Source organism: Petaurus breviceps, unplaced genomic scaffold (genome assembly GCF_028583685.1).
Source record: "Petaurus breviceps papuanus isolate PSGF00001 unplaced genomic scaffold, PetGlider_PUasm1.0 186, whole genome shotgun sequence".
NCBI lineage: Eukaryota > Metazoa > Chordata > Mammalia > Diprotodontia > Petauridae > Petaurus > Petaurus breviceps.
Window position 1 is genome coordinate 45,342,761 of NW_027185798.1, and position 12,697 is coordinate 45,355,457.

Genomic DNA, 12,697 nt, shown 5'->3' on the forward strand with positions numbered 1-12,697 from the left:
TAAGATGGAAATGATAATAATTGTACCTACCTTATAGGGGTGACATGGAGAACTAAATAGGATAATCTGTGCAAAGTACTTTATAAAATGTAAATCACTGTGTAAGTGGCAACTTATTAATTCCACAAATATTTATTACATAACTATTGTGGACAAGTCACTGTGCTGGGGATATGTAGTCAAAGATGACTGTGGTAAGTTTGCTCTCTCTCTCTTTCTGTCTCTCTCTGCCTCTCTCTGTCTCTGTCAGTCTCTGTCTCTCTCTGGTAGAAATAGGTGGGGATAATATCTAATGCATAAATAGAGATTTTTTGGGAAAGGTCTTTCTTGGGAAGGGTCTCTCCATGCTCTAAAGCTAGCCTGGAAGGGGAGGGGAAGATATATAAGGAAACTTGGGGCACAAAGGAGGAGAGCTGCCTGGGATCATTACAGTTTTTAAAAGTACATTATTTGACCCGCCCCATGTCTCATCATTCAACCGACAAGCATTTATTAAGCACTATATGCCAGGTCCTGTGCTAGGCACTGGGGATAGACCCTGCCCTCAAGAAACATATTCTACTGGGGGGAGACAACATATGCATAAATATAGTCTAAATATATATAAAAATAAATACAAATTTTTAAAAAATGTTGATGGGGAAGGATACTAGCGGCTGTGGGGATCAGAAATAGGTTTATCTAGAAGGTGCTGCTGGAGCTGAGCCTTGAAAGAAATCAGGGTTCCAAGACGTCAGTAGGCTCATTGTTAGCATCTACTTAATCCTCTTCTCCCATCATGCAGTACTGATGGTAATTGACTCCTTGTTACCCTTATTTCCCCCTCCAGATCTGCACATTTTTAAAAGATGCAACAACCGCCTGGATCGATGACCAGAAAGTCCCCTATGCCTACAAAGACAATGAATGGATTGGATTCCATAATGTGGAGAGCTATGAGTACAAGGTAAGAATTGTAAGACAAAGATGGATTCCTACTTATAAACCCTAGGAAAAGAGGGTCTTTTCCAACACCCCCATGTCCCCCCAACACCCCAGTGAGTACTTCCTGACATTTGGGGCCATCAGGCAATTAATATGTGAAGAAAGCAGAAGCCTACCAAGCCCATGGCACATCTTCTCTTCAAGTCAAGCGCAGGAGTAACATTTGAGTTCAATGCAATGCAATTCAATAGACAGTCATTAAAACATGGAAGACCCTGTTCTAGGCACTGGGTGCATAAACACAAAAAATGAAACACTTCTTGCCCTCAAAAAGCTCATATTCTTATGTCCTTAAAACTGGCCTTGTCTGAATTTCCACTGAATGCATCTCTGTGTGGGACAAAGTTGTCCTGATATATCCACCTTCCTTTATCCATCACAGAATCGTAGTCAGAAAGAGAAACTGTCCTCAGGAGCTGAAGCTGATAAGGCCATGTGGGATCAAGCCCAGCTATAAGTCAGTTGATAAAATTTCCTGAACTTACTGGGAGAATTCCCTAGATTAAGTCATAGGGCTGCACAGTACAGAAAATATTGTCTCTGCCCCTTCTGTGGATCTTCTTTCCCCAATATTCTCCACTCACACTAAATTCGCCCAAGTTTTCGATGAGAATATTCAACTGCGGGAAAGAATCCCAGGGACTAAATTGCTAAGGTTTTTTCTTTTCCTTCCTCCACAGGTGGATTTTGTCAAGCAGAACAAATTTGGGGGTGCTATGGTTTGGGCCATTGACCTCGCTGATTTCTCCAGAACTTTCTGCAATGAGGGCAACATCCACTCATAAGTAAACTATGGTCTCTCCTGGGACTGTCAGCAGGTAACTCAATGCTGGGTAATCCTACCCCAAGAGCCAGGGCAGACTTTGAAAGAATTAGTGGTGCACTGTGGCAGCAGCGAGGGGAGACAAGGCTGGTAAGAACATCTCCTTAGAAATCTAACTCAGCAAGTACTAATTCACCAAGCAAGAAGAGCCTGATTAAAGGCAGCTGCTGGGGTAGTGAGGTTTCCTTTTCTAGGAGAATTTTGGCTGGGATTCAGTACTGAAGGCAGCATAATCTAAGAAGGTGAGACCAGAGCTAGAAGTGACTTTGGAGGTCATCTTTTCCAGCCCCTTCCTTCTACAGTCCAGGGAGCTCAAGCACAGAGAGATCAAGAGATTTGCCTAAAGTTACACAGGGAGCAAGGGCCAGCATTGGGATTCATACCCAAGAATTCTTGACTCCAAATACCATATTCTTCCCACTGCTCTGATCCCTCCTTGTCAGAGGTGCCTGACTGATGGACCCACAAATAAAAGGGTTCATTAGTTTAGCACTGCAGATTTGGAGGTGGGGAGCAGAGAAACACCTACTCCTTGGAGAAGAAAGTGAAGCCAAGAGACTTAAGAGGGTAGTGCATTTCAAAGCTACTCTACATTTCTGGGATCACTAATGTAATAGCCACCATGCCTTATTTGTCGCTTGATACTTTATAAAGTGCTTTTCTCATGCCAAATCTTTAAGAAGAGAATAAGTATTACCCTTTTAGGAATAAGGAAAATGTGTCTGAGATGAAATGAGCTGTCCAAGGTCACCAGAATCAGAACTCCAAACTCCTTTTGACTTCAGGCCCAGTCTTTTCTCCATTACACTACAGAACCAGGGCACTGGGAAAGGGTATGATTTTATCGATTTTGTTGCAGCATTCAGAAGCTGGTTGCATTCCCTCCCTTGACCATTTTATAGGATCTATCCCTTCTAGAGCTGGGATGGGGGAAGAAACTCTTAAAAAAAAATCATGTTCTAGGCCCTACCATCAGGCATGTAATGTGTTATTCCCATTTTACATATATGCAACTGAGTCCCCCAAAGTTAAAGGGCTTGCCCAGAGAGACACAGCTTGCAAAGGGGCAGACGGAAGATGTTTAGGGCAGGGCTGTACCATTGCTACTGTACCATTGAAAACTGGTGTTTAGAAGGGACCTTGATGGGGAATGTGACTGCTGTGATTTTTGATCATCCGAATGATTTTTGAGGGCTACCAGTTAGGAGTCTGGGCCATTCAAGATGGGATCTCTTCCTAGGAGTACCTTAGTGGAAACAAAGGGGAAAACTGGCCACAACCAATGTGAATTTTTGGACTGTTTGCAGAAACTCTTCATGTAATTATTTATTGTCTACAAACATGTAGAAAAAAGTCTCTTTCTCCCCCATCCAGCTCTTTTTCATGTTTTCCTAATGCTTCTTTGCCCTGGTGGTAGTACCATCCTTGGGATACACCCAATTGCACTCCCCTTAGTACTTCTTCCCTTTAACCCCCTGCTAACTATAGACAGGGTCTTGAGGCAAAGTGTTATCAGATATTCTTCTTAACTACATCTGACCCTACCGATGGCCTTTGTGGCAGCTTCCATTTGGTATTTACCAGCTCAGGCACATCCTTTCCAGGTTCAACCAGAGTCTAAATCTCAGGGTTAATCTCCCAGGGATTGGATCCTGAAGTGGATGAACAAGACCAGGTTCTGTTGGTTTCTGAACCCATATGCGAATGAAGAGAGGAAAGTACCCTCCAGGTGTGATTCATCTCACTTGCTTCTTTTCCTCTCGTAGAGTGTACCCCAGACAGTAAAACCCTACACAACCTGTTCCCAGCACCAAGAAGTCCAAGCTTCTGCCCCAGCACTGGAGGAGGGTCAGGGGATGTTGGAGGCAGTGGTGAAGGAGGTGGTGATGGAGGCAATGGCGGAGAAACTGAAGGAGATGGTAGTTTCTGTGCTGGTAAAGCTGATGGTATGTTGACCCTGAAAACAACACCAAGCTCTACCACTGTGCTGGAGGCAGGACCTTTCATTTCCAGTGTGCCCAGGGCCTGATCTTAAAGGAGAATTGCACATACGGAGACTGGCCTTAAAACAAAGAGTAATTCTCTGTTAAAAGGCCTTCCGGTTATGCCCCACCCCGCCCCAAGTCCCACTCAATGGCAAGCTCCTTGAAGGCAGACTTGCTTTTTAGTCCTTGAATTTCCCCACAGAGTCTAGTATAGTGTTTGGCACATAAGAGGTACCCCATAAATATTCTCCCAAACACCCACATATTTTCAATCTAATCAGTCTGGGATCTTAGCCCATCCACAGATGACTGACTTATGTCAACTCGCATCCCTGTCTTCCCATGATCACCACAAGGGCCCATCCTCATCCGTCCTCAGGGCCTTTCCTAACTTTTCCTGACATCATGAGGATGCCAGTGGGATCATCTTCAGTGGAATATTTTAATAAACTACCTACCCAGTACATATGCCTTAGTAATGTTATCTAAATGGCAACTTGCTCCCTCAGGCAGGGAAACTTCTTAAGGGTGTTAATTCAGTCTCTCCAGTATCCACATCACAATGAGGACTTAGCTGTCATTGTAACACCTGGGAGGAATGTCAACTTCAGAACCAGTGCAGAGACTGGTATTTTGTGTTTAGTGACGATTTGAAATAGAGCACAGCATGGTGTTTTGCTCAGTTTCTGCTTTGTGGGTCCCTAATACCACCTTGAAAAATTCTTTCATAAAAGCCAATTGCAAAATGAAAACCCTGGGATCTTTCCTGGGGAAAAGGGTCAGGAAAACTCATCCATATCAAACTGGGCTCCCAGAGCACAGACTATTGCTGTAGAAGGTGCTACATATACATTTGCTAACACTGGAGACTAGCCTAAGCTGTAACTTAGGGGCTGAGTGTCCACTTCACACCACCCCTCTATGAACACACACAAGTACACACATCAAATACATGCACGTACATACATACAAGCAAACGAAAAGGGAAATATTCTTATTTTAATGAGAAGAATGTCAAGGTCATTTCTAGTTAAAGTCATAGTAATCATAAGGTCTTTGGTCTATGGACACCAAAGTACAGTGGCCTTGTGGGAAAAGAAGGGAAGGGACATTGGGTCATGCTGAATTCCCGGGATGAGCATCTCCATTCCTGGATTTAATTTGCCCTTAGGGGCCTTTCCAACTGCATTCAACTACCTCTAATCTCAAAGCTCTCTCAGCTTTTAAACCAATGGGGCTGCTTTTCTGGTTGTCTCTTGGAAGCAGCAGAGCAGATGCAGAGTTTTCCACCACCTCTGGCTCCCTCACATAATCATCCATCTCTGAAAGGACAGTTAATCAAACTATTTCTATTCTGGAAAGCTGTGGCTGGAAATACACTTGGGAGGAAAAAGCCAGTGGTTTTCCTATAGCCACTGGTGAGTCTTCAGCCTCTTCCCTACCATAGCCACCCACATGTAGGGTTATAACCTTAATTTAAAAAAATCACTTAGAAGCCTAAATATGGTGATAAAGGATCTTTGCTTTTAAGAGTAAATCAGAACACACAGACTGTGCATCCTGAGGATCCATGCCATAGGCTAGAGAGTGACAAGGGACTTCAGAGATAATCTAGATCAGTTTCTCAGTTTTACAGGGGAGGAAACTAAGGTCCAGAGAAAGTTACTTGTCCAAGGTCAACAAGTTATCAAGAGGTTATCAGTTATCAGAGGTTATCCCATCTCTGATGGGATTTGAAATAAGATTCTCTTACTTCCTCCCTAGTTTTCCTATCATTAGATCACAGCTGCCTCTCTATGCCATGGGGGTTTGGTAAAGAGTTTGGCAAGGTCCACTTGTCCAAGGAGAGATTCTCCATAATTCTGGTAGCCAAAAATCTCCAGCAGCTTTATTCAGCTTGATTTAGTTAATTGCCCTAAATGTGACTGCAGAGAACTCCTGGGTAGTGCTGGAATGAATCCTGGGGGGTTCTCAGGGTTCTGGCCCACGAAGTACTTAGCAGCACTGGGTTGTGGCCTTCAGACTGGGACTAGTACTAGAAGATCCTTGCGGGGAGGAGATTGGTTTTAGGGCTCTTGAGCTGCTACTGGAGAGCCAAAAAAACCAACCACCCATTATAGTAACCTAGAGTGAATGAAAAACCTCAAGGAGTCTTAATAAAACTGGTAAAATTTCACCCCTGAGAAAGGGTCCCCTGCACCTAGAGGGGTCCTGGGCCTATGTAAGACCTGCTTTCGACTCTCCAGGCATACCCAGACCCCAGCCTCACCTCCCAGGGGTAAGTGGGACAAAAAGGAATGTGAGGAACTCCTATGGTAAAGTAGTAAGGGTGCTATTTGGGAAGCAGAGAACCTGGATTCAAATGTGGGCTTTGGCACTTCGTGCCTGGGTGACCTTAAACAAGTCATTTAACCTCATTTTTCTCATCCGTAAAATGAGAGGGTTGGACTGATGGCCTTTATGGCCCCTCCCAGCTCTAAATCCAGGATCCTGTTGACCTCACTGTGGTGGAGAGCTGAGAGAGGCTATTTATTTGTGCTCCCCTCCAAATAAAACCATCCTGAGGGTCTCATAGCAGGGATCACTAGGCCCATATACCTGAGTATATAAGACAAACTGACACATGAAGACAACACACTCTTGAGTTTTTAAAGAGCATTATTTTGGAACTTAGATTGAACCACTCTCCACCTAGGGTTCAACCCTGGCAGACAAGAGGGTAACAGGGGTACCTTGCCTCATGGCATTAAGGCTAGGTTGGGTTGGGGGAATGAACAAGATGTCAGAAAGATCTCTCAGCTGTAATATAGGCTTAGGTAGGCCACTCGGTTCCGATGGATCCTGAATTCTTTGTCTGTTATCAGCTGTAATGAAAATGATGCTAGTTAGTATCATATATTCAAAGTAACACGTCCCCTCCCCAGCTGTCCAAGGAGACTATATCCCCTGCCCCTAGCTCTTACCTCTGCCTTGTTTGTGTCTGGTCCTGGGGAATTATAGTTCCAGGGACTATTCCTGGGGAATAGCTAATCACTTAGATGAAAAATCACAAACATATCTTTACATGAACACAGTCCATGATAATATTTCTCTCACTCTGAATTCCCTCAGCACTTAGGGATAGAGACTATACAAATATTTCTATGTTGTCTTACAATTATTTTTTAATTACCTGATATTTGTACTGAGATCATGAATTCACAGATTTGTGTGTGTGTATATAGATCATCTAACTCACTTGACATATTCTTCTAGCAATTGGACTCTAAACTCCTTGAGGGTAGGCAAGTACTGTATATAACCTAGCATGGTGAGACTCACAATTAAAAAAAACCTATTATATGAATGAACATCTCTCTAATTCATACCTCAGCCTTGAGGGTTCTTTTCTTTAGGACTGGCACTTGAGCCCAATCTGGAGACCCAAATTTCATTGGCCAAGTGACTTTCCGGGACACGATAGTCTCTGGATTGTAGGTTCCAGGGCTAGGGAGGCAAATTCATACCATGTCTAATATTTTTGTTAGCACCGATGTGACCCCATGCATTACTGAAGAACTCCTGGAAGTGACTAATGGGGAAAGCCTGACTGATTCATTTCTTATTTTGGTGGGGAGGAATAAGGGATCTTTAACCAGATATTTCACTGAATGCTAGGATTTAAGATGCTCTGCCTTGCCTTTCCCTAGAACCAGGGTCCCCGAACAAAACATTTCTGTGACTATTCTGTACCAAGAGGTGGCTGGGGAGCCACAAGACTGCAAATTGCATGGCTAATGGCAGGTATCCAAAATGAAGTTGGGCAGTTATGCCTAGAAATCTACCATGATGCAACATGGGTTCTTAACCTGGGATCAGTAAACTTAAAAAAATTCAATAACTAATAATTGTTTTTCTTGTAACCCTATGTATTTTATTTTATACATTTAAAAACATTATTTTGGGGCAGCTAGTGGTGCAGTGAATAGAGCACCAGCCCTGGAGTCAGGAAGACCTGAGTTCAAATTCGGCCTCAGACACTTGATACTTACTAGCCATGTGACCTTGGGCAAGTCACTTAAACCCAATTGCCTTGCCTCCCCCCCTCCAAAAAAAGAAAAAAAACCCTAAACCATTATTTTTTAAAAGGGGTCTAGAGGCTTCAACCAGATTGGCAAAGGGACACAAAAAGTTTAAGAACTGCTGGATTTGGAAGTCCACTAATAATTAGCAATAGCACGAATTCCTTGAGGAACAGGTCTTAGGAAGACCCAAGCTAACTCTCTCCCACAGAACTATGGATGTAGTCTTTTTTTCATCTCACCTTCCTTGCTAGGCATGTGTGGCTATTCTGGGGAAGGTAATATTTCATGTTTTCTCTGGGGGAATTTAAATATAGGATGAATGATTAACCATGACATAGTTTGACCATCCCTAACAGGCTACTTCGGTGCTATGGTGGTGTGAAAGAAAATAAAAAATTCTGACATACCCAGGGAAATAAGATGAGTCTGTGGGTCTGTCATCAAATCGATTTGAGAAGGTGTTAAATGGAGCATAAGGAAGAAGAGCACATGGGGACTTAAGTTTCTTTTTATCCAATGAAACTAAACTGGTCTTCGGCTCCTGTTCACAAGAAAATATATATAGTCATTGAATAGATTTTACATCTACAAAGGTGGGCTACACAGGCTTTCAGTGGTGGTGCTTGGCGGGGGTAGAGTTGGTGTAGATCTGGAGAACAGATCAATCTCAAGTTAAACCTGAAGCAGTTTGCACCCCGTTCAATAGAGTAGGATTGGGAGAATTTAGAAAGGCACAACCCCAGTGTCAAAAGTTTGGGAAGCGGCTCTTTTAAGGAAAGGCTAAAGGAGTGAGCCTATGGAGACAGCTGGAGCTGGAGTTAGAAGATAAGAATTCAAGTTCCTCTTCTGTTCTTTTTAGCCCTGTGACCTTGGACAAGTCTTATCCCTTCTCTGAGTCTTGGTTTCTCTATCTGTAAAGTGTCTCCTCCTCCTCCTCCTTCTCCTCCTCCCTTCTTCTTCTTCCTCCTCCTCCTTCTTCTCCTCCTCCCTTCTTCTTCTTCTTCCTCCTCCTCTTCTGCTTAGTAATACTTGTATTACTTCACAACAAATATTATCTACCTCACAGACTTCTGAGGATCCATTGAGATAATATATAAAGTACTTTGAAAACCTTAAAGATCTAAATAATTATTGTTGTTCAGTAGTTCCTTACTCTCGGTTTCCCCATTTGGAGTTTTCTTGGCAAAGATACTGGAGTGGTTTGCTATTTCCTTCTCAAGCTCATTTTAGAGCCGAGGAAACGGAAGCAAGCAAGGTTAAGTGACTTGCCCAGGGTCATATAGCTAAGAAGTGTCTGAGGCCAGACTCCCGATTCCAAGCCCAGTGCTCTATTCATTATGCCACCTAGCTGCCCCAATCTAAACAATAATAATTTATCAATTATTTGAAAGAAGGAGGGAATTCCAGATGTGAGGTGGAAGGGGGAAGGACATTAGAATTTATAAAGTGCTTATTTTGTGCTAAGTACAGGGTATAAAATGCAAACAAAAATATAGTCCCTGCCCTCCAGGAACTTAAACCATAATGAGGGAAGATACACAAAAAAGGAACTAAAAAGCCCGGGCAAGGGGAAAGAGCAGAGCCACAAATTTCCCATTTTGTATATTTCTGACTAATACTTCATATCAGTCCTCAATAAATTCAGAATCCAGGCTATTGCTGTTTAAATGCCCCTGACTCCCCTTCAGATATGGAAGACTCCCTCATGGCTATAGACCTGAGAGCCCCAGACAAGACAGCTGGGCTGGCCACTTCGGTTGTATGCCATCTGGTGAACATTTCAAGTATTTCCCTCTCTGGTTGGATAATAAAGGAAGGCAGCATATGTGCCAGTCTGAGCTGTTGCGGTTCAGTGGTGTCCAACTCTCTGTGACCCCATCTGGGGTTTTCTTGGCAAAGATACTTGGGATGGTTTGTCATTTTCTTCTCCAGCTCATTTTACAGATGAGGAAACTGAGGCAAACTGGGATAAGTGACTTGTCCAGGGTCACACAGCTATTACGTGTCTGAGGACAGATTTGAACTCAGGAAAATAAGTCTTCCTGGCCAAGCTCAGCACTAACCATTGCACCACATCTCTAGCCTCACAAGATATTACAGTTGTTATAAGGGCAGATTGTCTTGGTAGAAGGCAGGGGGAGTCATTGGGAGGTGATAATAATATAAACAAAAGAACATCAATGAAATCTTAGGAAAAAAAGAAAAGAAAAGAAAGAATGCTGAGGCCAGAGTGTGGATTTGGGAGCCTGACTCTGATGTCTCCTAGCGGTGTGACCCTTGGTGAATCACTAAATCTCTTTCTGCTTCAGTTTGCTCCTATTAAGATGGAGATAATACTGTCTGCACTACTTTATGGGGGTGTTGTGAGTCACTTGGTGAATCTGGAAACCCTCTAGAAAAAGGAACTCCTATCACTGGCATTATTTGCCATCACATAGACATAGATCTGGCCATCTCATTATTAAGTGCCTTGTCCTCCCTCCCTGAAAATACAGTTCCATGGAAGGGTTTGAGACAGACTCTACCTTATTGTTCTCCCTTCTTTTTCTCTCACATACACACGTGGTCAAATCAAGTCAAGTCTAGGCATTAAACATTTATTCAGCAGCCCCTGTGTGCCAGGCACTGTGCTAAGTACTAGGGAGACAAAGAAAGGCACAAAGAAGTCTCCCTCTTTCAAGGAATTCACAGGTTGGTGTAGATCATGGATGATCTTTAAATCAATGTATATGATACACACACACACACACACACACACATATATATATATATAAATCAAAGTATATGGAATTTTCACTGACCTTATGATCCAATTTAAATCGAAGGCTGGTCCTGGATCCAATGATATATCCCTTATTGCTCATAGGGACCTTAGTAAGGTTGTAGGCCAGGTTATTCTTCTATAAGTTTATACACATAAAAAGACAAAGTCAGGAAGCAGTCCTACCAAGCTGCTTACCCCGGCATCAATGAACGGGAGATCTTCTTTATTCTGAAGTCCCTGGACCAAAGAGACCTTCCTTTTCTCTCTCCTCTATTGCCATCCTCATCTTTGTACATCAATGTGGAGTCATAGAAAAGCAGCTGGAGTTTACTGATGAGGTTTGAAGTAAGTGACTCCTAAGGTCCTTTCCAGCTCTTAATATATGATTCTAACCTGTCCAGGGATACTTATATACATGGCACAAATACATTTACAATAATGTTCAGAAGTTATTGAGGTGCAAAGATACTGTTCAGGCCACAAAATCGTTCCTTCCCATTCCCTGGTCCCCCAAACCTTTAGCTTTTTGGAACCCTTTTCCAGGAACTTTTCTGATGAAAGCTGGTCCAGCCTGCTACAAGAAAGCCACCCAATTGCCTGTATTCTGGGAATTTCATAAATTAGATGTCTGAGAAGGTACCAGGTTTGTCCCAAAGGCTTGTGGGGAAAATCTTGACTTTTTGGCTTTTCTTGAGGCTGTTGGTGTAGGGCCTGAGTGGGGTCAGGGTTACAAGAGGCAGGAAGCAATGGAATGGCTGGGTTTTGGTTAGGAGTATGGATATTTCAGCATGCAATTATATTGGATGGAAGAGGGAGTGGGTGCTCAGCCCTTGATGTCATTGAGAAGGAGGAAGCTCAGTACATAGCATTATTTGGGTAGTAAGGATGTTGTAGGAAACATTCTCAAAGGGGTGGCAGTACACCACATCACTGGATATTGGCAGTCCTAGAAGTTAGGGAGATTTAGCATACAGAATTGAAGAGGAGTGGAAAGAAGGATCTGACTATGAAATAGCATGTAGGGGCAGGGTGAGCACACAATATCAGTGGGGGGGGAGTTTCACCTCATAGGATTAATGCTGGGATTGAGGGAGGTTCAGTGTCAGTGCAAGGAGGAGGGAACTCATTAAACAAATCACTGGTGGGACATTCGATTGGTCAGGTATGGGGTATTATTCTCTTCTTACGCGGCTGGATCCTAGAGAGTTGAGAAAGGAGGACCACTAAACCCAAGAGAGCAAGATGTGGGACCGGCTGCTCACCTCCTCGTTGAGATAACATCCGGGTCCTCTGTGCGGTGCCCCAGTAAGGGGCATATTCTTAATTCCTAATCTGTTTGGAGGGTGGTGCTGGGGGAAGATTTTCCTCGTTTGGCATGATCCAAAACAATATTTCAGCTGTGCTTCTGAAGGTCAAGAAAGAGCAGAAATGGCCAATGCAGAGTGTGTAGGTCCCCGAGGGAGGGAGGGACCAAGAGAGTGTCCTCAGTGGGTGTGGATTTGGAGGGTGGGGAGGGCTAATGTGGTGGGGAGGATCATGAGTGACCACTCCATATGGCAGTACCATGGCAAGCCAACTTCCCCTCCATCCCCTCTCTTCTTTCTCAACCCCAACTCCACCCCTACCCAGTCCAAAAGCTGGTCAGAGGCACCCTCACTGACCTGAAAGCTCCCATTCCCAGTTCATGTCGCTAGCTATGTTTACAGTGGGTTGTCAAGGCAACAGAAGGGGGGAGGGCGGGAGAGGGCGGAGAGCGCTGAGTCGCGCAGCCTCGATTTCTTAGGAGTCCAGGTGGGGCGGGGCGGGGCGGGGTGGGCAGAACAGAAGTAAACCAATGTGCGCAGACATCCCGCCCCAAATGCACTGAGTTGCATTTCGCCTTCTCTCTTCTAGTCGTAGGGATAATAAGCCACTAGTACTTAAACTGTCTGTTAAATTCAGCTCTGTTGCTGAAAGTCACCAGACTTCAGGTTTGTAAAAGGTGGTGTTTCTATTTTTAAATTTAACCTGGAAACGTTTAACGGACGTGTTTTCAGTGTCTTTTTTTTTCTTCTAATACTTTTACTAGGGGCAAAGG

The 12,697-nt window shown here is 43.7% G+C and overlaps 1 protein-coding gene across 1 annotated transcript; it reads right to left on the reverse strand.

The window, feature by feature from the left end:
- Positions 1 to 6,481: 6,481 nt before the first annotated feature.
- CIMAP3 (ciliary microtubule associated protein 3) lies at positions 6,482 to 12,330 on the reverse strand. The gene is made up of 6 exons (XM_069089232.1): positions 12,282 to 12,330; positions 11,883 to 12,025; positions 10,658 to 10,756; positions 8,264 to 8,397; positions 7,161 to 7,278; positions 6,482 to 6,656 (listed from the first exon to the last, which is right to left on the reverse strand). Exons 1-6 carry the CDS (start codon positions 12,304 to 12,306, stop codon positions 6,588 to 6,590), a joined length of 588 nt encoding a protein of 195 aa, XP_068945333.1. The 5' UTR covers positions 12,307 to 12,330; the 3' UTR covers positions 6,482 to 6,587.
- Positions 12,331 to 12,697: the final 367 nt, after the last annotated feature.